The sequence below is a fragment of the Arachis ipaensis genome, chromosome B8 (genome assembly GCF_059453495.1).
Source record: "Arachis ipaensis isolate K30076 ecotype BB chromosome B8, ASM5945349v1, whole genome shotgun sequence".
Classification (NCBI taxonomy): Eukaryota; Viridiplantae; Streptophyta; class Magnoliopsida; order Fabales; family Fabaceae; genus Arachis; species Arachis ipaensis.
This window is the reverse complement of record NC_142443.1, coordinates 118,137,031-118,162,551: the sequence shown is the minus strand read 5'-3', so window position 1 is coordinate 118,162,551 and position 25,521 is coordinate 118,137,031. Positions and strand designations below refer to the sequence as shown.

Here is a 25,521-nt window from a genome sequence, read left to right as displayed (position 1 = left end):
TCTATATTATATTTAAAGTTGAATGACTTTTTAAAGTTTATATTAGATTATAATTATATTTTAGTATATTTATTTATATTTTATTTATTATTTTATTATAAAATAATTATTCTAATTGAATCATATTTGAATTTATTGAACTAATGAATCAATAAATCAATAACTAGAGAGGTTCGATGACCGATCCAGTCTTCATAATTTCGGTTAAGTTTATACATATCTTTACTTTGTCATGTTGTGCATAATAAATTTGGATCATCTAAAATTTAAATTTTTAGATTAAATAGTAAAGTGTAATTTTTCACTCTTAAATAGTTTCTCTTTTATTATTTTTTTAGTCCAACCTATTTTTTCTTAGTTCATCTTGTAAAATAAATAATAAAAAAATATTTTTTATTTTTTAAAATAAAATTTAAAATTTAAAAAATTTCAAATCCATGCATCATTATGTCGAGAGTGAGACAAACAGGTTTCTCCTCACCAAAAAAAGGAAAAATAGTACATGAAGTGAGTCTCTTCCACAAAAAGATGCTTTTTCGTACGAAAAGATGGTGTCCAATTGTCCATAACCTTATTAAAACGTTGGATGCGAGAAAATACCAAAATATTGTGACGATGCATGCCTGTCCTTTAAGTTTTGGGTGAACGGAAATTTTTCTGCTTACAACCCCTTTTTTTTATTTATATTTTGGGTGTTTCAAAATAAATTTAAAAAAATAAAGAAAAATTAAATATCATTTCTCGTAAGTGAACAACAAACACGTGTAATGCATTTGGGTTTTAAAGAGAGACAATTCTAAATTTCTAATTGAAAATATAGGACTTCCTCGGTATCCATCCTCGGATATAAAAAGGCTTCTTTGTGGCCATTCTCATTACACGAACAATTATCCATATTCAAGTAAATAACACAATAGAGATTGGCTTTTCATTCTACACCTCATGGCTCTTGTTCACCTTTCTTCACTCACACTTGGGTTCAATAAAATGCTTCCATTTGAGAGAAACTCATCACTTATTGAAACCAGAAAGAGAAATATCCCTTCGCAAATTCAATGCCTACCATTGAATAAAGCTTCAAATAATGATAATACGACAATTTTCCGACGCACGGCAAACTTCCAACCTTCAATTTGGCATTATGAATATATCCAATCATTGAATACTGATTATAAGGTGTTCTTTCTTACTTTCATTTTTCTAGTGTTATATTATTTGTCTATATTCTGCTTATCAAATCACATTATTCTTAAACAACTTGGAGCTTAGCTTTCCTTTTACATTATGGATACAAATAAAAAAATATTTTACAAATCTTTATATATACATCAGGTTTTTAATTAGATTCATAAAATTTAAAGTTTGTAACTAGATATATACATAAAATAAAAAATTGCAATTTAAGAAGAAGGATCTAATTAAAATTTGGTTAAAAAAAAAAAGAAAGAAATTCTATAAAGAAGATAAGGTTAATGTGCTCTACTCAACAGGATATGAAAAAAGAACCCATCTCAGTATTCTTTTAAATAAAATAATAAAATCGGAATCAAACCAAGATAATATAGATTAACCCCCTTTTTTTAATGTTTATGTATTCATTTATATAATAATTATAATATTAATATATTATGTGTATGCAAAAAATAAACTATCAAATCATTCACTTATAAAATATATGTTAAAATATAAAATACACATTAAAAATAAATTAAACAACAGATATATTTATACATAAATATATAATAAAATAAATTTGAAGACTGATTTTTAATATAATAGTATGCGATTCAAAAATATCACCCTTAAGTTAAGGACATGATTTGAAATGTTTTTATTTTACATAAATTCTTCAATTGACTATCTAAAGCAAGAAGTTAGAGTTTAGGAACACCCAACTTAACTAAGCAAGCAAAGCAAGAATTTAGGTGTTAAGTTAAGGATTATTCTAAAATCCAAAGATAGATAATAAAGTAGATATTGCCATCAGCATTTTTAGCCAATAATTTAATTTTTTTAGTTCAACAATTTAGCATAATTTTTTAGCAAATATTTTTAAATATTATTGGCTAAAAACAATAAATTGTGCTGGCCTAGAACATTATTCTGATATATTCTCTTCTAAAAATGTCTGAGGCCAACATGTATCTAATAATTATTAGCGCAGGAAGAATCATACAAAGAGAAAATTAAAGTGCTAAGGGAAGAAGTAAGGATGGTCCTTTGCAAAGTGGAAAAGATGCTTGATCAACTTGAGCTCATTGATGTCTTGCAAAGACTTGGAATTGCTTATCATTTTAACAATGAAATATGGAACATATTGAACAATATTTACTACATGGATAACTCCGAGAAGAAGAGTTTACATGTCACAGCACTTGAATTCAGGCTCTTAAGGCAACATGGTTATAACATTTCTACAGGTTTTTAATCTCTTGCGACCGAGTGCTCTTAAATTATTAACCAAATTTGTCTCCCAAAGAATAAATTCATAATATTTTAGTATACTTTTTTGAATTAATTTATGTCGCTAAAAAAATATTTATATTTGATTTTTTTATATTAGATTTTTTTTATTATTTTCTTTATTACCGTCAGGATAGACACCTAAGAAAAAAAGAACTAGAAACTACTGCGGCGAAACTAACACTCTTAACAAGATTGATTTTATCACTATGATTTTATTTTTCGCCTAGAAATAGAGTCATCATCCATAATATTATTATTATTATTATTATTATTATTATTATTATTATTATTATTATTATTATTATTATTATTTTACAGAATTCTGCAACATTTTTTCCATTTTGTTATTTTTTTCTTTGACAATAAATAAAAAACTTTTGAAAAAAAGTATATAATTTTATAAATAATAGCAAATAAGTTTTATATTTTTTCTTCTCTTCCTCCTTTTATTTTCATCTCTTCTTTTTCTTTTTTTTTTATTTATATAGTTATTTTGTGTTCAGTTTCACAAATTTATGTCTTTAGCTTTATAAATTTATGGGTAAAACGTGCATATAAATCAAAGTCATGAATTAAATTTTACAAATCAGCCAAATTGAAAATAGATACATGAATTAACCAGAAGCATATTTTCATGTAGCTCGAATTAGGGGAATTCAAATTAAACATTCACAGTCATTCGAATCACATTGATTCGAATTACACACACTAAGACACTAATTCGAATTGGGTAGCTTTCAATTACTCATGTTTTGGTGCTCATAGTAATTCGAAACAGGGTGTTTCGAATTACTCATATGAGGAGTGCTAGGGGGCCAGTACTTTTGTTAAATTCTGGGCAGCACTTAACCATTAAAAGGAAATTGAATGATTGTATACCATTAGATGCAATCTCACACCATTAAAAATATCATTGATGGCTAATTGATGGCTAAAAACCACAAAATCTGCTGGCCCCCTAGACTTTCTCTTACTCATATTTTGCCTATAAAAGGAGTTCGAACCAACCTCATTCGAATTATAAGTATTACTATGCATCAGCTATTACAAATTTTTACAACACCCATAATATTTTTTAAGTCATTTTTTAAAAATATTTTGCATGGAATAAAATTTTTTTGTAGTATAATTTAAATAAATTTATTAAAAAATTTATTAAAAATTATATTTACTCAAATTTCAAATATAATAATACTCTTTTACATAATTAATAATTTAAAAATTAAAAAAAATATTTCATTTCATGCAAGCAATTTAAAAACAATGGCTTAAAAGATGTTATGAATACCGACTTAGGTAAGTAAAAATATATATTTTTTAATTTTTAAATTATTATGGCAGAATATTTTATTTAAAATTTAGGTACATGCATGTATTTACCTAAGTCACTAAGGCATTACAAATTTTGATAGTACTCCTAACATTTTTTAATCTATTTTTTAAAATTATTTTGTATGGAATAAAATATTTTTTGTGATATAATTTAAATAAATTTATTAAAAAAATTAATAATTTAGAAATAAAACAAAATATATTTTATTCCATACATTAAAAAAACTAACAAAATATTTAATTAGGAGACTTTTTCAAAATATTGATAACCTATCAATTCGAATTATATATAATACTCTTTAACGCATTCTTGATAGCTCATGAATATTTTAAAAAAGTCTCTTAATTAAATAGTTTGATAGCTCATTTTTTCTTTTTAAAAAGTTTTGTATGGAATAAAATAATTCTTTTAAATTTTTAAATTATTATTGATTAAAATAGAGCATTTTTTTAAAATTTGAGTACATATATGAATATTTACATTTAAATTTAATCTTTTTTTTAATTGTTTAGCATGAAATGAAATAATTTTTTTAATTTTTAAATTATTAATTATGTAAAAGAGTATTATTATATTTGAAATTTGAGTAAATATAAATTTTAATAAATTTTTTTAATAAATTTATTTAAATTATACCACAAAAAGGATTTTATTCCATGCAGAATAATTTTAAACAATGACTTAAAAAATATTAGGGGTGCTATAAAAATTTGTAATAGCTGATGCATAGTAATACTTGTAATTCGAATGAGGTTGGTTCTAACTGTTTTTATAGGCAAAAAATGAGTAATTCGAAACACCCCGTTTCAAATTACTATAGGCACCAAAACATGAGTAGTTTGAAGCTACCCAATTTGAATTAGTGTCTCAGTGTGCGTGTGTATAATTCGAATTAGTGTGATTCGAATTACTGTGAATGTTTAATTCGAATTTCCCTAATTTGAACTAAATGTAAATGTGCTTCTGGTTGACTCAGGTATCGATTTTTAATTTGGCTGATTTGTGAAATTTTGGTATGGCTTTAACTTATATGCGCGTTTTATCCTAAATTTATGTTTTTTTTTTATAAAATTTTGCAATTTTTTAATTTAATTTTTTTTCTCTTATATTTTGTCTATGTAATTATTTTGTATTCAACTTTACAAATTTCTGTGTTCAACTTTATAAATTTCTATATTTTATCATTTTTTTACAAAATTCTACAACATTTTGTTTTTTTTTTTTTTTGACAATAAACACAGAAATTTTTAAAAGAAAACACATAACTTTATAAATAATAATACAAAAATTTTGCATTTTCTATTTTTTTTTTCTCTTTCTGTTTCTCTTATTTACTTTTGTTTTTCCCTCAAAAAAAAGAGAGGAGAAACTAAAAAAAATGCAAAATAGAAAAGAAGAAGAAATAAACGAAGCAACAGCAACGAAAGAAGGGAAAGAAGAAGTGTGTGAGTCATATGCATTTTGTGTAGGTTATTTTTATTGGAATAATCAGTAGCCCAACCAACTTAGCCTTGATTACCAAAAGCGTTCGTGTAACAATACCGAAAAAATAAATGAATGATTGTCAAACAATATGAAGTAAGAATTTTGTAAAACCATATGCTTCTTAATATATGATGCATCCAGGTTCAAACTTTGGCGAATGTACTAAGTATTGAATATGAGTCCTTTAGTGTAGTGTGGGTGTGTTGTTGTATCTAGAATTGGGAGTTGTCCAATCTATCTGACTACAAAAAAAAAATTGTATTATGATAAAATTTTTCGTAAACAAAATATTTAAAAAAATATATAATTTATTATCTTGGTCATATCCCCATCTTAGTACTATATTATATTATCTAATCAGTTGATATATGAGATGGTATTAATGTGAGATTATGTGCTGCTGTTGCTGTTGTTGTGGCAGATGTTTTTCTTAGCTTTCTTGATGACATGCATAATTTCAAGGAATACCAATCGGTTGATGTTCAGGGAATGTTAGCATTGTATGAAGCCTCATTTTATTCAATGGAAGGAGAAAAAATATTGGATGAAGCAAGAGATTTGACCACAAAGTTTCTTGCAGAATATTTGAACCAAAACGAATGTAGCTATTTATCACTACTAACTGAACATGCTTTGGAGCTTCCATTACATTGGAGGATTCCTAGGTGGGAGGCACGATGGTTCATTAATACATACAAAAGAAGACAGAACATGAATCCTACTTTGCTTCAGTTAGCTAAATTAGATTTCAACCGTCTTCAATCCATCTATCAAGAGGAACTGAAGTTTACATCAAGGTGTGTGGTAAATTCTTGAAAGGTTACATTCCAGTTATGCAGTTTTTCCTTTAAACTTTCGAAAACGTGCAATTTGAGTCTCTAAAGTTACCGAATACTGCAGAGAAGATCTTATGTTAAATTTTCATCCAAAAATATCCTCATGTGATGTTCTATTGATAGTTTGATACAATTATCCCTTAATAAAAGGGTCATTTTGGAAGAAAATTTAGCAAAAATCCTTTATTGGACCATTTTATAATTTCAGGGAGATAAATTGAACATTTTCAAAGTTTAAATAACAAATTGCACATAAGACAAAGTTCAAAAGGGTAAATTATAAGGTGAATGCTATGGTGTCTAAGAAGTGGTGCTTACTTGTCAAAAAAAAGTTAAAAATTAATATTTAATTTAAAAATATAAAAAAATCATTTTTAAAAAATTAAAACTTACTACAAAAACTAAGTTAAACAAAATTTAGGTAACAACTCATAGGTGCCATAGAATTTGCCAAATTACAATTCCCATTCTTGAAAGTTTAGAACTATTTATAGTATATTTAACTTGAAATTAAGTAGATATGCTTAGTTTTTATACTCCTCTTACTTACATGGCTTATATATATGGGAAATAGATCTTCCCAATTTTTTTCTTTCAAAATAATGTTGTAAAAATGTGATCTTTTTAAAGTTTAAACATACAACAACTTCGATCACATGTTATTTTGTGGTCCCACTTAAACAGTGTACCAAGAAAAATCGCATTTTATAACATCACTTCCATTTTCTTATGTTTGATCTTGTTTAAGATGGTGGAAAAGTACTGGCCTTGCAGAAAAGTTGAGCTTTGCCAGGGATAGGTTGGCAGAGAACTACATCTGGACAGTGGGAACAAATTTTGAGCCAGACCTTGGATATTCAAGAAAAGTCATAACAAAGATTAATTGCTTCATAACCGTAATTGATGATATTTATGATGTGCATGGAACTTTGGAAGAACTAGAGCTCTTCACTAAAGCTATTGACAGGTCATTAAACAGTAGCTACTCAATCATACCCCTTTTTTTTTTTTTTTTGCATATCATATGCAATTTTAAAACAGAAATTAACAGTTATTACCTTTTATATTTTTATTTTAGATGGGACTCAAGGACCATTAATGATCTCCCAGATTACATGAAAACTTGCTTTCTTGAACTTCATAACTTTGTCACTGAATTGGCCCTTGAAACCCTAAAAAAGAATGGGGGTTACATTGCTCCATATCTAAAGAAAGTGGTAAGCAACTGTTTGATTTATTTTTCTTAATTAGCATTTTTTGCTATGAACTTTTATGCACACAATATTGTACTTAGATTAATCAAAAGACTTAAAATTTGATGGACTTCTTAAACAATTTACAGTGGACAGATCTATGCAAATCATATTTGGTTGAGGCAAAGTGGTATCATGGGAAATATAAGCCGAGTTTGGAGGAGTACATGGAGAATGCACGGATTTCCATAAGTGCACCTGTTATACTTACTCATGTTTACTTCCTAATCCCTCATTTATTTGTAGAGGAGGAACAAGTTCCCCTAGAAGAGTATTCTGAGACAGTTCGGCTTTCGGCAACGATTTTACGGCTTGCCAACGACCTTGGAACATATAAAGTATCCACACCAAATTTCAATCTTGCTCAATCTAAAACTCTCATCTTCTTATATTCTAATTTTTTTTTCCCATTTTCCCCCTTTTAGCGTGAGAATGCCACTGGCGATGTTCCCAAGTGGATTCAATGTTACATGAATGAAACTGGAGCTTCTGAAGTAAAAGCAAGGGAGCATATAAAATCCTTGCTGTGCATCACATGGAAAAAGATGAACAGAGAAGCTCATAATTCTTCTTTGACTCAACGTTTTGTTGAAACTGCAATAAACCTTGCAAGAATGTCATTGTGTATGTACCAACATGGAGATGGTCATACTATTCAAGATCCTAAAACCCAGAGCCGTATACGATCATTAATTATCCAACCCATTCAATGATCTATGTACACAGTGCTTGCTAGAAAATAATTAGAAATAGCCCTAGCAATAGCAATAACTTTTAAGGAAAATGATATTTTCATTCCATGTCGATGGCTAAAGATTTACACGCCCATTACAAAAATGCTATGTGCACACAAAAAATCAGCCATCAAATCAACTATTGTGTATTTGTGTATGAGTACATGTATAATTTAAGCTATTTTCAATGTGTATTTTGTATTCCACCTTCTACTTTATACGGGTAGGTGATTTTTAGTGTACACCTAACAAGGTTATATCCATTATGTAGTAATCAATCACTTGTTATGTTTGCTTTATATCTTGTGCTATTTATCAAGAAACAAATAGACAGGTTTGCTTCTTGACCTTGACCTCACATAAACCTCAGAAGTGATCTGTGGAAGATACGGGCTCATGGGTGTCGCAGCCGCAGAGGATTGATAGTGATGTGGTGGCAGTAAACAGTGACAGAGGGTTGATGATGGTGCAGTGGTTGGAAGACGGGTTGAAAATATGCAACCACATATATCAAACGTCCTGTTACTCCATGACTGGTTGATGATACCTTTTGAAATAGTAAAGTGGCCACTCTTTATTGGTAGCAAGGTTGAATGAAAAAAAAATTCTTAGATGGGTGAAGGATGATTAACAGCCCTACAATGCTAGTCTCGAACAGGAAAAGATGAACCATAAGGGTAGGATTGACAAGACAAAGCTAGAACATCGATATTGGGGTAAAGAACAAAGCTTCTAGAAGATGATACAGATACCAAGATTGAAGCAAGATTCAGACATTTAGATGTTCAACCGAAGTTCAACAAAGTTAAATTGGATATAATAAAATAATAAGAAAATGACAAATAGATCCTGAACCATTTCTTGCAAGAACACATAAATCCCTAACAAAATTAGTCTTTGACTATTGAAAAACGAGATACATAAGCCTTTTTGTAAAGACACATAGGTCTTTTTGTTAGTGAACAGAAGGATTTATGTGTCTCATTTTTTCCAATGTTCAAGAACTCATAAATATTTAATTTTGGTTAGAGATTTATGTGTCTTCACAAAAAAAGGTCAAAGATCAATTTGTCCTTTTCTCTAAACCGTAATTTTGTATAAAATATATTTAAAAAATTATGAACTGATTTTCTGGTAAAAACTGGACAAATTGAACTGGTCACAACCATAGAATAGTTACAGCAAAAAATTCAAATATATAAGACATAATAATCAAAATTAGTCCCTCCATGTTTATACTGATCACATAGTCCCTAGTTTTAAACTGTCAATCAAGTTAAACCTTTCTTCAATTGACCAGTCAAGCCGAGGTCAGCTTTCCATTAAGTCATTGACCAGTCTGTTGACAGGGGACTAACTTTTTTAATGTTGTAAAAAACTGGGAAATAACTTGATATGTTTAAGAAAATGGACCAATTTGATCATTGAGGGAAAACTAGAGGACCAATTTGATTGCTATTTTCAAATATATGTATAGACTACAACTACCTATGTACATGAATATATCATTAAAATCTACTCAATTTCCAACATCCGGAAATTAGAACCCCAAAAAGAGAGGAAAGATGAAAGCACACCATACCTCTTAGAACTAGGAGCTCAGCAAAGAATGAATAGAGGTTCCTTGAGTGAAGTTGATCTAAGAGATTTCAAATGAATTGTAAAATATAATTAAAAATTTAAATAATGAAAAATAAGTATATTCACTTTTTCCCCACGCTAAAACCCCTCCCTCTTGGGTATCTATAAAATACATGTGCAACAGGAAAATACACTTAGAACGCAGGGCTTTGTAGGATTTAAGAAAAGATTCCCACAGTTTTTCTCTTCCATTCCTAATCTTAGAGTAGCTAAAATATCCGTCACGAGTCCACATACAATGCAATAATCTCACAGAAATTGTTTTCCCTGCAGAATTCTAATCAAAAGATGACTCATGACTGTATACGACCTTTGTGTTTGTGGATCACTGGATTGATCTGCACTCACAATTGTAAATACTTTATGAGCACAATCTAGTTCACAGGTCAAAACAAGGGTGTCCCTTGCATGACAACTTACAAACTTCAGAATCTAATTTAGAAATTTCAACCATAAGAAAATAAAGAGATATCTTTTGGCATGGTAAGATGTGAAGTTTATTGAACTTACTATTGATGAAGTTATTGTTCTCCATGTTGCAGCAAATCAGTTCCACGAGACTGAGCAGCTAAGAGGTCTTCCTTCATTCAACTTGGAACTGCAAATAAAAATGGGTTGTATTTTTAAATATTTATAAAGATATGATAAATGAATATATGTTTCTAACCCACTTGTGACAGAGACAAAGGCGATTTACCAATACACGGCATTCAATAGTTATCTATGTAGTTAGAGTCTCACAGTTAACCAACAATATGTGAAGGTTTATCATGTATGGCTTTGTATGACAATTGGTGAATGGATATGAATACACGTATTCCTAAAATTATGGATTTGTCTATATTTAAAGCTATTGTTATGTCTTTATGCATATGATTTATAATTATGAAAGCATACTTGAATGTTTATGATACTTCAATAGAGATAGCATACGTATATGACTTGTATGCTTTGATTTAGGTTTTAATGTAATGCCATATTTGGTTTCGCAACTGTTGTATTTACTTGGACGATTTGAATTCTTATGTATGATCGATGCTCCGTTTTCATTTTCTTTTATCAGCACAATAAAGGTCAAAAGTTGTATTAAATTTACCTGGCTACACAAAGACTACTTTTATTATGACAACTTGTACATAAACAGATACATTCAACAACAACAACATCCTTATCCCACTAAGTGGGGTCGGCTACATGTATAAACAAATACGTTCATATATATATATATATATACAAATATCAAGTTTCTTACCACATGGGCTTTAGCGACCAAGAATAATTTGAATGATGCCAGATTCAACGGAGACCACTACCACTAATCACCACAGAACATAATCCATCTGAAAAGTGGTGAAACCTCTTTGAATCTCAAATAATGATAACACACTTATCAACCTGCGAGACAAATTTCTCAGTGGTGTGACAATCACAGCAAATTCCGGAGACCACTACCAGTAATCACCACAAGAACATAATCCATCTGAAAAGTGATGAAATCGCTTTGAATCTCGAATAATGATAACACGCTTCTCAATCTGAGAGACAAATTTCACAGTGGTATGACAATCACGGCAAATTCTAAGGTTCTTTATTATAACTAGTGGCTTATCAGCGTTAGTAACCAAAAGTCCATATGCAAGAGCTATCTTCTCACTGTGCTTGTTGACCATATTTATTTTGACCTCCTCATCAACATCATGGAGAATGGATTCAGTTTCAGACACAAAGCCAACCTCTTGAATTTTTCTTATAAGTTCTTCAAGCTTCTTATGTATTTTGTCTGAATCAGGGTGAGAATAGTCATCCACCATAAACCGGTGGATTTTATTCCCATGCTCGATAAAGCTGCATCCAGGGTTTTTAGTTAGAACATTTCTCTTCATCAAGGTCCTCAGTTTTGACGCTTCACTCCATAGGCCTGAAGCAGAATATATGTTGGAAAGCATAATATAGTTTCTAGGGTCATACGGATCTAAGGCAATCAAATTCTCTGCAGCTTCCTTCCCAAGATCAATGTTACCATAAACACGACAAGCACTGAGAAGGGCACCCCAGACTGCAGAATTTGGTTGTAATGGCATGTGCATAATCAGGTTACGAGCATCACTAAGAAGACCACAGCGCCCAAGAAGATCAACCATACATGAATAGTGATCCAATCGGGGTTGAACCCCATAAACATCAGACATAATTCGGAAATAGTATTTTCCTTCCTTGACAAGCCCTGAATGGCTACAAGCACTTAACAAATGAGTAAAAGTAACATGATCAGGCTTCATACCTGCCATTACAGTCCTTTCAAAGAACTCTATTGCTTCTTTCCCACACCCATGGATGGCATAGCCTGCAATCATTGCAGACCATGCCACTTTATCAGGTTTAGATATCTCAGCATAGACCTTTCTAGAAGCATCCAATCTCCCTAACTTTGAATACAAGTTCAAAAGTGTGGTAACAATTGTCACATTTGAATCAAGACCGCAGGTGAAGATTACACTGTGTAAGGCCTCTATCAACATTCCTAAAGGCAAAAATTCACAGGCTTGAAGCAAACTCACCATTGTGGCCTCATCAGGAAAAAATCCATTCATCCTCATCATATTAAAATAGTTAATAGCTTCAATGGGGATTCCATTTTGGGTGCAGGAAGCAACGACCGAATTCCACGATATCATATTTGGCTCTGACATAGCCTGAAACAACCTGAAAGCACAGTCAACGCAACCAAACTTTCCATACATATTAATAAGAGAATTAGCAACCTTCACCTCAGCCAGCATACCCAACTTCAATGCACAACAATGAAGATACTGACCTTCATCCCTAGCCTGAGCAGAAGCACAAACCGAGATAATAGATAGTAGTGTAAGCTCATTCAATTCCAATCCATACTCAGATTTTATCATGGAAAACAAACTGATGCACCTGCCAAGGTGGCCCATTTTCGAAAACCCAGAAACCAAGGAGTTCCACGACACAAAATCCTTGTTGGCCATTTCGTCGAACAGCTTCTCTGCGTCATGGATCAAGCCCATGTTGAGGTAACTTGATACCAGTTGATCACCGATAAACCCATCTCTGAAATTCAGCGATTTGATTACACGGGCATGGATGACCCTGCAGCAAGAGACAGAGGATGAACATTTCAGAGCATCGAGTAAGAAAGTAACAAGAGGGTCACGATATGAAGAAATGGAACGGCATGGTAAAGAGGCTTGGGAGAGGAAGTAACAGCGGGAAGTAAAGGAATGCAAGTGAGGCAGGAGTGCTAGTTTGAACAATAGAGGCTTTGGTTGATGTGCAGACAGAAACATGCGAGCCACGATTTTCGCGTGGAACCACATTCAATCGTTCATCATTCATTTTACAATTTTTAAGAGTAAACCATTAGGTGTGTTTGTTTTGGCATTTGAGGGTTGAAGAGCACGTTCAAATTTGTTTAATAAATATGGAAAGTAAGAGGGTTTGTAAAAGATATTATTTTAAATAATATTTTTTTTAAAGATCTCTTATAAAAATAAAAGTGATTTTATATTTGAATATCTCATATAACAGAATTTTTTTATATATTAATTATAGGATTTGTTTAGGTGACTAAGAAAAGATTTTTTATAAAAAAGTAAAAGTAATTTTATGTTTGTATAAAATAAGATAAAAATATTTTTTTGTTCATTTATTATGTGAAAAATATTTTTTTTAAAGAAAAAATATCTTTTAAAAAAAGATATAAATTGTAAATTCTCGAAAAAGATTTTTTTTTTTTTAGTACTTTTACTATTAAAAATTTGTTAAACATACTAAAAAATAAAAAATATCTTTTTTCATTGAAAAAAGAGTTTTTTTTTTTTATTGATTTAATAGCACCCAAACAAGCACTAAGAGCTTGTTTGAGTGAACTTCTAAGAAAATATCCTTTTTTTTAAGTTATCTTTTTTAAAAAGATCTTATGAAAAAGTAAAAGTAATTTTATATTTGGATATCTCATACAAAAAGATCTTTTTATCTATCAATTATATTTGGGTATAACAATATAAAAATACTTTTTTGTTTATTTATTACATGAAAAACATATTTTTTTTAAGAGAAAAAGATTTTTTAAAAAAAGATGTAAATTATAGCTTCTCAAAAAAGATGTTTTTTTTATTTTTCTAGTGATTTTACTTTTACTACTAGAAATTTGCCAAACACGCTAAAAAATAAAAAAAATATTTTTTATTAAAAAAAATATTTTTTATTAAAAAAAATATTTTTTTTATCAAAATAATGGCGCCAAAACAAGTACTAAGTCTTTTTGTAATTAAGTCCAATTAAATTAGTGCAAAGTTTGGCAAAAAAAACAATACATGCATATATCATTATTTTATTTTTTCTGCGCTTTCTGGTATACAAATTTTCGAAGTATCACATACAAAATTTTGCATATAGCACAAATTTATCGACATAGCACATAAATTTTTACATATAGCACACATATTTTTACATATAATACACAAATCTTTGTATATAGCAAAAATTTTTTATATAAATATATTTTGTTAGTTAGGTGAGTTAATATTTTAGGTATGTAATCCTCCAAAAATTCTATGTTACACAAAAAATTTTATGCAATGCAACAAGATTTTTGTGTTGTACACCAAAATTTATGTGTTGTACGTATTTCATTGGTTGGCTATCAAAACATATGGTCTTTAAAAATATTTTGTGCTGTATACTAAAATTTGTGGGCTATGCACCAAATTTATGTTTGTGCATCAAAATTTTTGTACTCTAATTTTTTGAACATTTATACAAGGATCACTTTTGTATATGAATTTTTTACATTTTCTATTCTGAAAAAAAGATTGCTTGCCATGTAATGTAGAGTCAGCTGATGCATGATATAAAAGGTCTTGGATTTTGAAGTTAGGTTGTTAATTGTTTGAATTATATTTGTAGATGGGTGATTTGATAACCATCATGTATCATCATTTAAGCAGCTTTATTACAAAGAATGATGGTAATGTAGTTTACAAAAGGGACAACACGGATGAATTAACGATGAAGATAGATTGAATGTATTTTCACTGAAAAATTACTACATAGAGCTCAGTTATGCTGACAATGTTAAATGTTGGTGGCTTGTTCCTGGTAGACCTTTAAAGAGTGGATTGAGAGCACTTTCACATGATAAGGAATTGTTAGAGATATGCTATCTTGCAAGAATGAACTAAGGAAGAGTCCACTTATATTTTAAGCATGGAGTTTTCTAACCTCATGATGATGAAGTACCTCAGTTAATAGAGCTTACTTTCATTGCTCCTGAAGAAGACAAGGATGCACTAGTCACCACACCTAATCCAATAGGAAGCCCAAATGATGTCTCAGTTACGAAGCCCACTAAAGAATTACCAACCCAGGCCCAATCCAAAGCACTAGACCAGGCTTAAGGAGAACTACTGGCCCAAGCCAAACTCGAATCACTAATCCAGGCCCAACTTAATCCACCAACCAATATCAAGTTATCTAAACCCAAGTCCATCTCAACCAAATCCACCACCACTAACATCAAATCTAATAATTGTAATTCGATGTGTTTTGAAATTGTTTTGTAATTGTTTTGTGGCTGAAGTTTGTGTCAGTGATTATTTATATTTTTTGTAATGTCTTGTATAGAGTTGTATTTTAGAACATTTTAAATAGTCCTTTTTGTTTTGAGTCTGTAATAATGATACTCTAGACATTATTTTTGGTTTATCATGTCTTAAAATATTCATTATCATGATTATAATTGACCTATAAAATCAGATTTAAGATTTATTATTATAATTTATTATATGTTTATCCCTTTTTTAGCAACTGTAATATTAATGTTTTGATTGGATGCAAGAAGTTGGTTAAACTTCCTAGCTGTATAAGCCTTTCTGTTAATGCATCGTACAATCAACATTCAGTTCTATTCTTCATGAAATGATCATTTTATATTTTTCAATTCTTTCTGTTTTTGTATTTGAACAATGTCAACTTTAATTATTTGATGCCTTTTTTCTAATTCTCTCTTGTGTAAGTATTATTATAATTTAGAATCAAGGTTTATTTTGCAATTTAGAGATTTAGTATATATATGACAAGTTGATTCATTAGTTTTATTTGCATATTTGTAAAATATTTAATTAGTCTTTTGTTTATCTTTGTGTTTACCATTTTATTTTACAGATTTAGTCACAAATTCTAATTTATAGAATTGTACATATTTGTAATATCTTCAGTGAAATTGTAGGTATAGTCACAGTTTACAATTTACAAAGCAGATTTCTATTAAAAAATATGATTATAAGGATATTAATTAAATTTTATTCATCACTTTCTTACACTCAAACCATAGCTAATGACTATAACTACAAACAAAACAAGACAAAAACTCAAAATACTATCCCATACTTTTAAAATCCTAATTTCAACTTCTATTGCACTAATCTTCCAACCCACATTCATCTTTCAATGCTCAATGCTATTTTCATTTTTATTTCTCCTAGGCATGTCTTCTTGTTCCTCACCATTTGTCCACACAAAAAATTCACACCATTTCTTCCTAGAGGTCTGTCACAATAAGAACCACAAAATAAATTAAGCATCTATTAGAAAAGGAAGAGGTAAATTCAAGAAGGAAGTAATTCAAAAACTTACAAGGGCATCCAAAAAATAGTCTCTCCAGATTTGCCTCTGTTCCAGACCAGCAAAGAACGGGACGCATCCCACAACTACACCATTGTGGAATCTTTTCAGCTCTACCTCGATTTTGATTCCTTTCCAAACTTCCATGTGAATGAGACCTATTGCACTTTCCGGAATCTTGGCTAGTACTTCCTGTCATCTTCTCCAACACCCAAACAACGATCTCAATTTGGGACTTTGGCATTTATTAGGGTTTTATGTTCATTAAAAGGGGGCTAAATTGAGTCTAAACTAATTTTTTCCATGTCAGCAAAGTCTTATCGAGCCACGTAATGGTCCACGTGTCACTTAACGTTCTAGATAAGCATTTCGTTAATGGAGATTAATAGAAGAGCTAACGTGAGTCACTTATTAAAACTTGCGGGTTCAAATTGAGTCAATTGGACTTTCAGGGGCCACTTTGAGGCTACTAGCAAATTTCAGAGACCATTTTGAGTATTAACTCTAACTTGGTTACTCAAAAGACTTGGACACCTAACATTTTTGCTTTTATAATTATAGTTCTTGTGTATTATATTTATTATTATCTTTTTATAATATCATTTATTGATTCCATTAGATATAATAATAATAATAATAATAATAATAATAATAATAATAATAATAGCGTATTAAATAATAGTACCAAGAGTCCTAGAAAAAAATACTATATAAAAAATATATCAAAAAAAATATCATAATAATTAAACATAGTTAAAAAATAACATTATAATTTAATGTCATGTTCTTTTTAGTAATTATCTATTTAAAAGTGATTTTAACTAATATTATTCAAATAATATTTATTTTATCAAAATCAATTTTTGTATAAAATTATCAAACATAAATCATATTAAAATAAACTCATTTCTATCCAAAATCAATTCTATAAAATCATTTTCATTTAAACTCCACTTTGACAAACCCTAAAAATCAACGTGATTCCTGAAAAATAAATGAGGACAACTCGGTCCTGACCATGTTTGTTAGGCCATCTATGAAATCTAAAGTGAAGTAGTGAACTTTTAATGGAATTTGTCTAGTTGGTAAGTTAATATGATGATGTGGTCGTTAAAGTGCCATGTTAGAGGGGATTAAGATTGGGATCAAGCTCGTCGGTATTATGAGATTTGACAAAGTGAAAAAGACAGGGTTAATTATTTTTAAATAAAGATTTTTTTGTGTTTGGTATATTCTAAATTTAGTAGGTCAAAAACTAATTTATTATAGGTTAAAATTTAGTTTAAAAATTTGTTGTTGGTCAATGAATTAACCTAAGTTGGTTTTTAAGTGTAGAATTTAGATCTTCTAAAACGAGAAAATTGATAAAATAATAAGGAGAGTACTATAAGACCATTAGAATTTATTTTTTTTGTCACCAGTTACTATTTAAAAGTATGGGTTAAAGTATGTTGTTAGATTGTTAGACTAAAAGAATTTAATTGATGACTAAAAGTGATGACCAAAAATAATAAATTCTGATGATCATCTAACATTTCTCAAGTAATAAAATAAAGAATTAATCACATTGAATTCGTAATTCCTATCATATGTGAGTCTCACTCTCTTAATTTCAAAATAATTAACTTCTCATTTTATCATTTTATCAATTTTTTTACTTTATTAATTTTCTCACTTTATAAAAACTTTATTCTTTTATAAAATTGACATTTTTGCCCTCCAAATTAAAATTTTTAAACAAATGTGGATATTCTTAATTTATATTTTGATCAAAGTTGAACAAAAGAAAAAAAAAGAATAAATAATTATTGTGGCACTCAAAATATTTTTAATTTTATAAAATGATACTCAAGATGATAATAACAAAATGACTACTAAAAAATATATGCCATTTGACAAAATATCTCAAACGTTAATTCAATGATTATATACCTAATCAACTGTTAAATTTTTTAATAAAATCCCTTTTTGGTCCCTAACCATTTATGAAAAAGACCTGGCATTCCCTAACTATTAGAAAATAACAACGCGATCCTTATCCATTCTCTCCGTGTGACCGAAAGGACCCTCTTGTTGATTTTCTGGTTAAAAGTGACCAAAAGAGTCTACATGTACCGGTCACTCTTATACGTGGACTGACTATGGTGGATAGGACCAAAACCCTATACACAGTCATAAAAAATACTGCAGTTTTGATTCCTGTTCTTAATAAGAGCAAACCCAAATGTTAATGTGAACCCTAGATATCAAATCCTACCTTTAGTGATGAACATGGAAGAGCATTCATTAGGTTCAATCCGTCATTCATGGAAAGAGAAGTTGCTGGGCTCTTCAAGCAACAACGCTGGCAATATTGGCATGACGAGGAAGAAGTTCACATATCCAACCTGCAATTATGGAGCTTATGCGATTCTTTTTGAATCTACCACATCAAATAATCCAAATAGGTTGTTCTTTGGTTGCAGTTATTTCAAGGTACATTAGTATTCACTCCATCTTACAATCTTCTCTGTAATTAGATTGATTAAAAATAACTGTTCATAATTATAGACTCCTTCAACACATTACAAATATTTTAAGTGGTTGGATGAGCTCAAAACTGAGTCTGACTATACGGTGGTGGAAGTACAGAAGATGGAAGTTCATGGTAGATTAAAGAAGTTGGAGGACTAAATTAAAGAAATGGAGATTAAGCTATATGATGGAGTTCAAAGAAGAAGTTACACAAGACAAAATAGATATATTATCATGGCATTTTTTATTGCCGTTACTCTTGGATTCTTTTTTACTCTTGGATTCTTTTTTACTGCACTTCAACCTAATAGGATGTAACAAATTATAACTTATTTTGAATATTAATGTTATAAGCTAGATGCACATTAAGGATGGTGACTGAGATGTAAAAATTGTTAGATTTTGATGATTGAAAGCTTGTTGTGAGTTACATTGCAAGTAAGAATGTGATTTATGGTCTTCTAATATTTTTCACTGTTTTGAGTTGAAGAGACAATTTCTCAGTGTTTTGTTATTTGAAGTATGTTTTCATACAATTTTATTGAATCAAGAATAAACCAAATTCAATAAGCAATGAAAATCTTTAGCCTGAAACACAAATATTACAATATATAGAAAGTTGCAAACTACTTACGGCATGTAATAACATCTCACAAAGGCAACACCTACATGTCATTACATACTATCTCTTGGTAACTAAACAAAACAGATAATCTAAAGTGTTCAAGTACTAGAAGTTCCAAAATACTTAACCAACACTATGCAATTTGCATTCAGATATGAGTTACAAAATACTAGCCATAACTATCTAGCCCTCATTTTTTCCGTGGAGCTCTGAAAGGTGGTGCATCGGTTCCAAATTCCTTAAAGCTTGCTGGTGCTCCGAAGCTTGGTCCCTTGATTCCTTGTTTGAATCCTAGTGTTGGGATGAATTGGAACATCCTAGCTGTTGTGCCAGCACTAGTTGCCGCCTGTGTCTCGAGAGAAATTCCAATGGACTTAGTTGATCTTATAGCCATCCTTGGTTGGGTTAATGGAGCTTGGTTTGTGGGCATAGTGAGTGGAAGTAACAACCCATGAACTTGAAGTGTCAATGGCTTACGAATTGGCTGCTTCTTCCTGAATGGAGCAGAAATTTGTGGACCGTTGATCATATTTTGCAAGACATGGTTGCTTGTAGTTGTGGTTGGGCCTGGGGCAGTTGGATTAGGTATGGCTGTGTTTGGTGCCTGTGATCCATTTCCATTTTCACTACTTTGGTTATTGATATTTTGAGCCTGTTTTTTTGACGAAACATAATGTGAATTAGAATTTAAACATGACACTAAAAATTCAGTCACAATGTTATGTTTTTCACTACTATTACCTCATTCGTAGGAGCAGACTGGGACACTGAAATTTTTTCTCCTGTTTATTGAAGTGTCATTGTAGTAACATTTCTTGATAACTTCTTTTTATGCTTCCTTGCTTTGGCCTATAATTTTTGCATAATGTTAGGTATCCTATTTTAAGTCATACCATAATTTGATAATATAAATTAGTTATGAACTAACCACAAGATCTAAAACTGCAGACGGAGCAGCCCCAGATTTAGGTGCAACATTAGCTGGGTTATCACCCTGTAAAAAATAATAAGACATTTAGGAGACCATAAACCCTTCATTAAACTATTTCTAAGGAACATAAACCCCTAATTAAACCATTTGTAAGACACATAAACCCCTTCGATACTCACATTATAAGACAATTAAATCTTTGTAAATCCTAATACTAGCCTAATTATTGTACCTTTAATTGTCTTGCCTTCTTCTTTTTTGGTTGCCAATTGGGATCCCTTGGAGCTCCTTTACATATCTTATAATAGTGACCCTTTTCCCCACACTTGCTACATGTCATTTTGAAGGCCTTCTTCACTTTGTTCCCTGTTAGTTGGCTCTCAGACACAGGATCAACAGTTCTTCTCTTCCTAGAACGACCAGGGGGTCTCTTGATGGCAGGTGCCACTGGCCTAAGAACATCTGATGTCTCCCAAAATTTTTCACTATTTACAGGTTGAATTGTTACACCATAAGTGGCACGCATGGCATCCATGGTAAGTCACTCATGTACAAAATCTTCAGGCTTCAAGTTAAGCTTCAGCAGCCTTGAGATTGTAGCAACTGCATGTTTACATGGCATGCCTGCAACAAATTACCTTATTACATGGTTACATAGTAGAAACTACAAATTACTATTACTATAGAATTAACAGTAAGCTGCCATAAATTACAAGTACAGGTCTTTTCCTTTAGATTCACTCCAAGCTTGTTTTGGCGTCTTTGAACCTCAAAGATAACTCTTTCATCGTGTCCAGTCCACTCACCTGTCCACTTAGTGCTTTCAGGCTTAATGAATTCATCCAATCTTTGCTGTTGCGCAGGAGCCAATTTTCCATGATAATTACTTAACCTCTTCTTATGTCCAGCCATTTTTCTCATTATATAACATCTCAAATCCTCACACATTGTCAAAATCGGCTTGCTCCTATACTCCACAATCTTAGCATTCTAAACCTCACACATATTGTTAGTGATGTTATCAACCTTCAGATAGTGAGAGAAATAACTTTTAGTCCATGCAGATTCACGAAATATGGAGAGATACTCCCAAGCTAGCTGGTTCACCGATTTCAACTTGTCCATATTTGCACGGAACTCTGGAGTTGTTGTACTCCTTGCACATTGCCACATTAAACCCTTGGATTGTTTGTCTTTCCATTGCTTAACAAAATTTTTTCAGATGTGGAGGACATAGTTCCTGTGGTGCGCCTTTGCCATAACTTCATGAAGAGCAACCTCCAATCCCTTCCACACAATAGGCACACAATCATTGGATTAATAATTCAGATTGGGTATCAAATAAAACAACACATAAAATAAAATTCAGTATCAACACAAAAATAATTAACACATAAATAATTAGCATACCTTCTGCTGATCAGAAATAAAATTCCAGCCAAATTCAATACATGAGCCTAGGTCCTCCTGGAGGAGAGTTAGAAGCCACCTCCATATTTCAGTACATTCACTGTCAACCACAGTATAAGTAATTACGAAGAAGTGGTTGTTAGTGTCTTGAGCCACGGCTGAAAGGAGGTGGCCACCAAAATAACCCTTTAGGTGATAGCCATCTAGCCCAATTAAAGGACGACATCCTGCCTTGAATCCACGTTTACATGCATCCAATGATATGTATAGCTTGTCAAACACCAGTGGTGATTCAGGTTGGCGGATGACATCCACTATAGCTGTTGACCCTGAATTACTCCTATGAAGCTCACACAAGTAATCTCTAACCTTCCCAAATTGCTCCTTTTCATTTCCTATAACTTCCTCTCTAGCTGCCTTCAAAGCTCTGCTGATCATTTTATAATGGATATGGACATTATAGTTCTCTTTCATGTGCTCTAAAGCCTCCTTAGGTGATAGTTGCGGCTGTGTGACTAACCTCTTCACTAGCTTGCTTGTAACCCATGATCTACTTGCCATGTTGCTTGTAAAAATTTCTACCACAAGTGTGCTCCTTAACATATGTTTTGACTTGAAAACACAGTTCCTAGCTGTTCCAGGAAGTTAGGATTAGCCAAGGATAGCCCTCTTTCGCACACTTTGCTCTCACTCTATGCTTTTCATTTTTTATATACTCTAACTCTTTCCCTTCAAAAACAAACATGTCCTTCAATGCTTGCTTGAATTGTGCCATAATGTCAAACATTTCTTCAACTTCGAAATCCACTTCACCATAACTAGTTTCATTATCAAATTCATGAAATTTAGGCTTCCTGCCCTCATCATCAGAAGAAATTGGAGAGTTGAATGCTTCTAACTCATACTGATATGACTTGTCAATATCGGAATCTACCTCCTCCATAATGGGCTCATCATTAGCCCCTGCTCTAGGCACTTTATTTGGGCTTTCATCCTCACCCATAGTGTCATTACAATTTGGACCCTTGTCTCCAGCATGTTGCCCTTACTTTGGCCCATTCACAGCCTCATCCCTATCCAAAATATGCCTTCTTGTCCTCCCCACATATCTCTTATTTTTCTTCTACTTGGTTTTAGGAGATAGGCCATCATCATCATTATTTTTTTCCTTCACATGTGTCACATTCTTCTTCTTAGGTGTTGCTCTCTTCTTCTTAGGTGTCATTGTCTTCTTTTTGGGTGTATCCTTCTTAATCTTATTCCTGGGCCTATTCCTTGACCTTAACTCCTCACTACTACTGCTGCTTAGTATCTCATAACTAGGTGGGGGAGGCTTATAAGCCTCATCTTCAGTGCTCTCATAGTCATCATCAGTGGAGGAATCACTCAACTCTACAAGAACATCTCCTGCTTCATTCACAACTAGCTGGCTCATAGGATGATCAAAATACACAAACAACTCATCAGTTTCCAAATTTGCCATCTTGTTATCACACATCTGGTTAATTTCTTTATCACCTTTCAAAATGTGGAGGCCAGACTCTAGGTCAGGGGCAGTGGGGTCTTGCCAATACATAGTCTTGTACTCTGTATACCCTTAGACCTCTGAACATCTCCTCTAAATCCTTAAAATTAACAAAGTCAATGTCCAACTTGGGAAATCTCTCCACTTTACCATCAAGGTAGCAAACCATTCCATTTTTATCTCTTTCAAACCACCCCCTCCCCCATGGTGAAATACTGGTATAATCTCAACAAACATATGAAATATATAAACTTTACTCAGTAAGTGACAAATAAATTATAATTAACAGACATTAATATACCCAAAACAGACAAAAAAGTTTTACTTGAAGTAATAATCCAACCCTAGTGAAAGTGACTGTTCTTTACAAACATAAAACAATATGCATATCATACTTTATGGTGGTCCATGGGAAGAATACTTGCTTCAAATAAACAAATGAAGGACCACAATGATGTGGTTTACAAACGGTTGAAGAAACTAACCTCCAAGAACGGAAGTGCGGCTCCATCAACAACACGTCACCACCTCCGTTAGCAAACATCACATTACTGCGCAGTTACCTCGCCCTCGCCGACTCTCCTTCGTTGTCGTTTCTGGCGGGAAGTTTGACAGTCTCTAGGGTTTATGGTAATTCTATGTGTGAGATGAGGGCAAAGAGTGAGAGTGTGTGATATGTCAGGGAGAGAATGAAAAATGTATCTTAGAATCTGATTTCATGGTGCATCAAAATGGCAACGTTTTTTATGATTGTGCAGAGATCTAGTTGTCTCATCAAATTTTTTGAATCCACGTCAGAGAGTTACTGTTACATATAGGATTTCTCGATTACATTTCACGGAAGAACTATTACAGGGTCCTTTCGTTCTTTCTCTTAATGATATGTCTCTATCTCCTCTATCGTTCTTTCTCTCCCTCTGAATTTCAATTTATTTCTTGTTTTCAATTTATGTTTTGAATACATTGTTGTTGATGATATTTTGGGTGTACAGGAATGATAAAAGAGTTAGGATTGGGTATTTCACTGTAGAAATTGGGTGATGGTGGTAGGTGATGAGTAGCGGCAAACCGGCAATGGGGTGAGGTACGTTGGTGCTGATAGTGATAATAAGTGAGGGATGAGATGAGGAGGTGCCAAGGGGGTGGAATGGGACAAAGGAATGATGTGGGTAGCAGTTGATGGTAGTAGTGATGATGTTGATATGCCAATGGGTGAGGACGTAAGGCTAGTAGGATGGAGTGGTGGCCAGGGACGGATCCAGAAATGATATTATGGGGGGCCAATAACACATATAATATTAAAAATTATGTAAAAAAATTATATAATATAAAATGTATTATAAAAATATACGGATAGATAATATATTTTAAAGTAAAAAAAATATGTGTATACTTTTTACTAACGAAGTGGTCGATTCTTCGTATCATAAAATTCACCAATAATAAAATTTGTGTCAAAATTTTCAAGAATTTTCTTTTCAATATAATTAAAAGACAATTAGTAAGAAATTCATCTTTTATTTTGTTTCTAAGTTATTTTTTGACAATATTCATAGTTAGAAAAGATCTCTTAACTGTAGCAGTTGAAACAGAGAGAATTAATACCAAACGAATAAAAAAACGGCCACAAGAAAAAAAAAAGAATTCACTTTATGAGATTTAAAAATTTTTATTTAATTAAAAAATATTAGTAATAATATCATTTTCAGATTTTTTTAATATTGTTACTTATTTTTTAAATATTAAAAATTATTAATATTTAAATTAGACTGAACTTTTATTTATATTAGATTAAATACTAAATATTTTAAAAGAAAAATTAAATTATACATAATAACTTATTACTATTAAAAAAAGTTAGGGGGCCGAGGCCGCCACTCGCCCCCCTTATGTCCGTCCCTGGTGGTGGCAGAAGAATGGGATAGAGCAAAGAAATAAGGTGGGGTGGGAGTAATGGTGGTGATAATGATGCTGATGATGCTAGTGAATGGGGTGATGGTGGTGATAATAATGCCAATGAGTGAGGTTGGTTAACCAGCTGAAACAGTAACAGAGTAATGAGATGGGCAAAGAAATGTGGGTGGAGTATGAGTGATGATTTGTAATTATAATACCAG

General features: G+C 31.4%; 2 protein-coding genes and 1 pseudogene across 8 annotated transcripts; 1 reads left to right on the top strand and 2 right to left on the bottom strand.

Moving 5' to 3' along the window:
• The first annotated feature begins 894 nt into the window (after positions 1-894).
• On the top strand, positions 895-8,406 carry LOC107613178 (myrcene synthase, chloroplastic). Of its 2 annotated transcripts, none has more exons than XM_016315046.3 (7): positions 895-1,176; positions 2,165-2,420; positions 5,706-6,081; positions 6,869-7,087; positions 7,199-7,337; positions 7,463-7,711; positions 7,799-8,406. In XM_016315046.3, the coding sequence occupies exons 1-7, from the start codon at positions 943-945 to the stop codon at positions 8,084-8,086; spliced, it is 1,761 nt and encodes a 586-aa protein (XP_016170532.1). In that variant the 5' UTR covers positions 895-942; the 3' UTR covers positions 8,087-8,406. The 2 variants fall into 2 exon arrangements, with proteins under 2 accessions (XP_016170532.1, XP_088353313.1); XM_088497187.1 differs by having other exon boundaries at positions 1,035-1,176; positions 2,160-2,420.
• On the bottom strand, positions 8,146-13,161 carry LOC107613177 (Tetratricopeptide repeat (TPR)-like superfamily protein). Of its 6 annotated transcripts, none has more exons than XM_088497184.1 (4): positions 11,001-13,161; positions 10,259-10,346; positions 9,690-10,086; positions 8,146-8,679 (listed from the first exon to the last, which is right to left on the bottom strand). In XM_088497184.1, the coding sequence occupies exon 1, from the start codon at positions 13,090-13,092 to the stop codon at positions 11,197-11,199; it is 1,896 nt and encodes a 631-aa protein (XP_088353310.1). In that variant the 5' UTR covers positions 13,093-13,161; the 3' UTR covers positions 8,146-8,679; positions 9,690-10,086; positions 10,259-10,346; positions 11,001-11,196. The 6 variants fall into 6 exon arrangements, with proteins under 6 accessions (XP_088353310.1, XP_088353311.1, XP_088353312.1 ...); XM_088497185.1 differs by having other exon boundaries at positions 8,146-8,654; XM_088497186.1 differs by having other exon boundaries at positions 9,690-9,746.
• Positions 13,162-21,687: 8,526 nt separating this feature from the next.
• Positions 21,688-23,573, bottom strand: LOC148549394 (uncharacterized; annotated as a pseudogene).
• Positions 23,574-25,521: the final 1,948 nt, after the last annotated feature.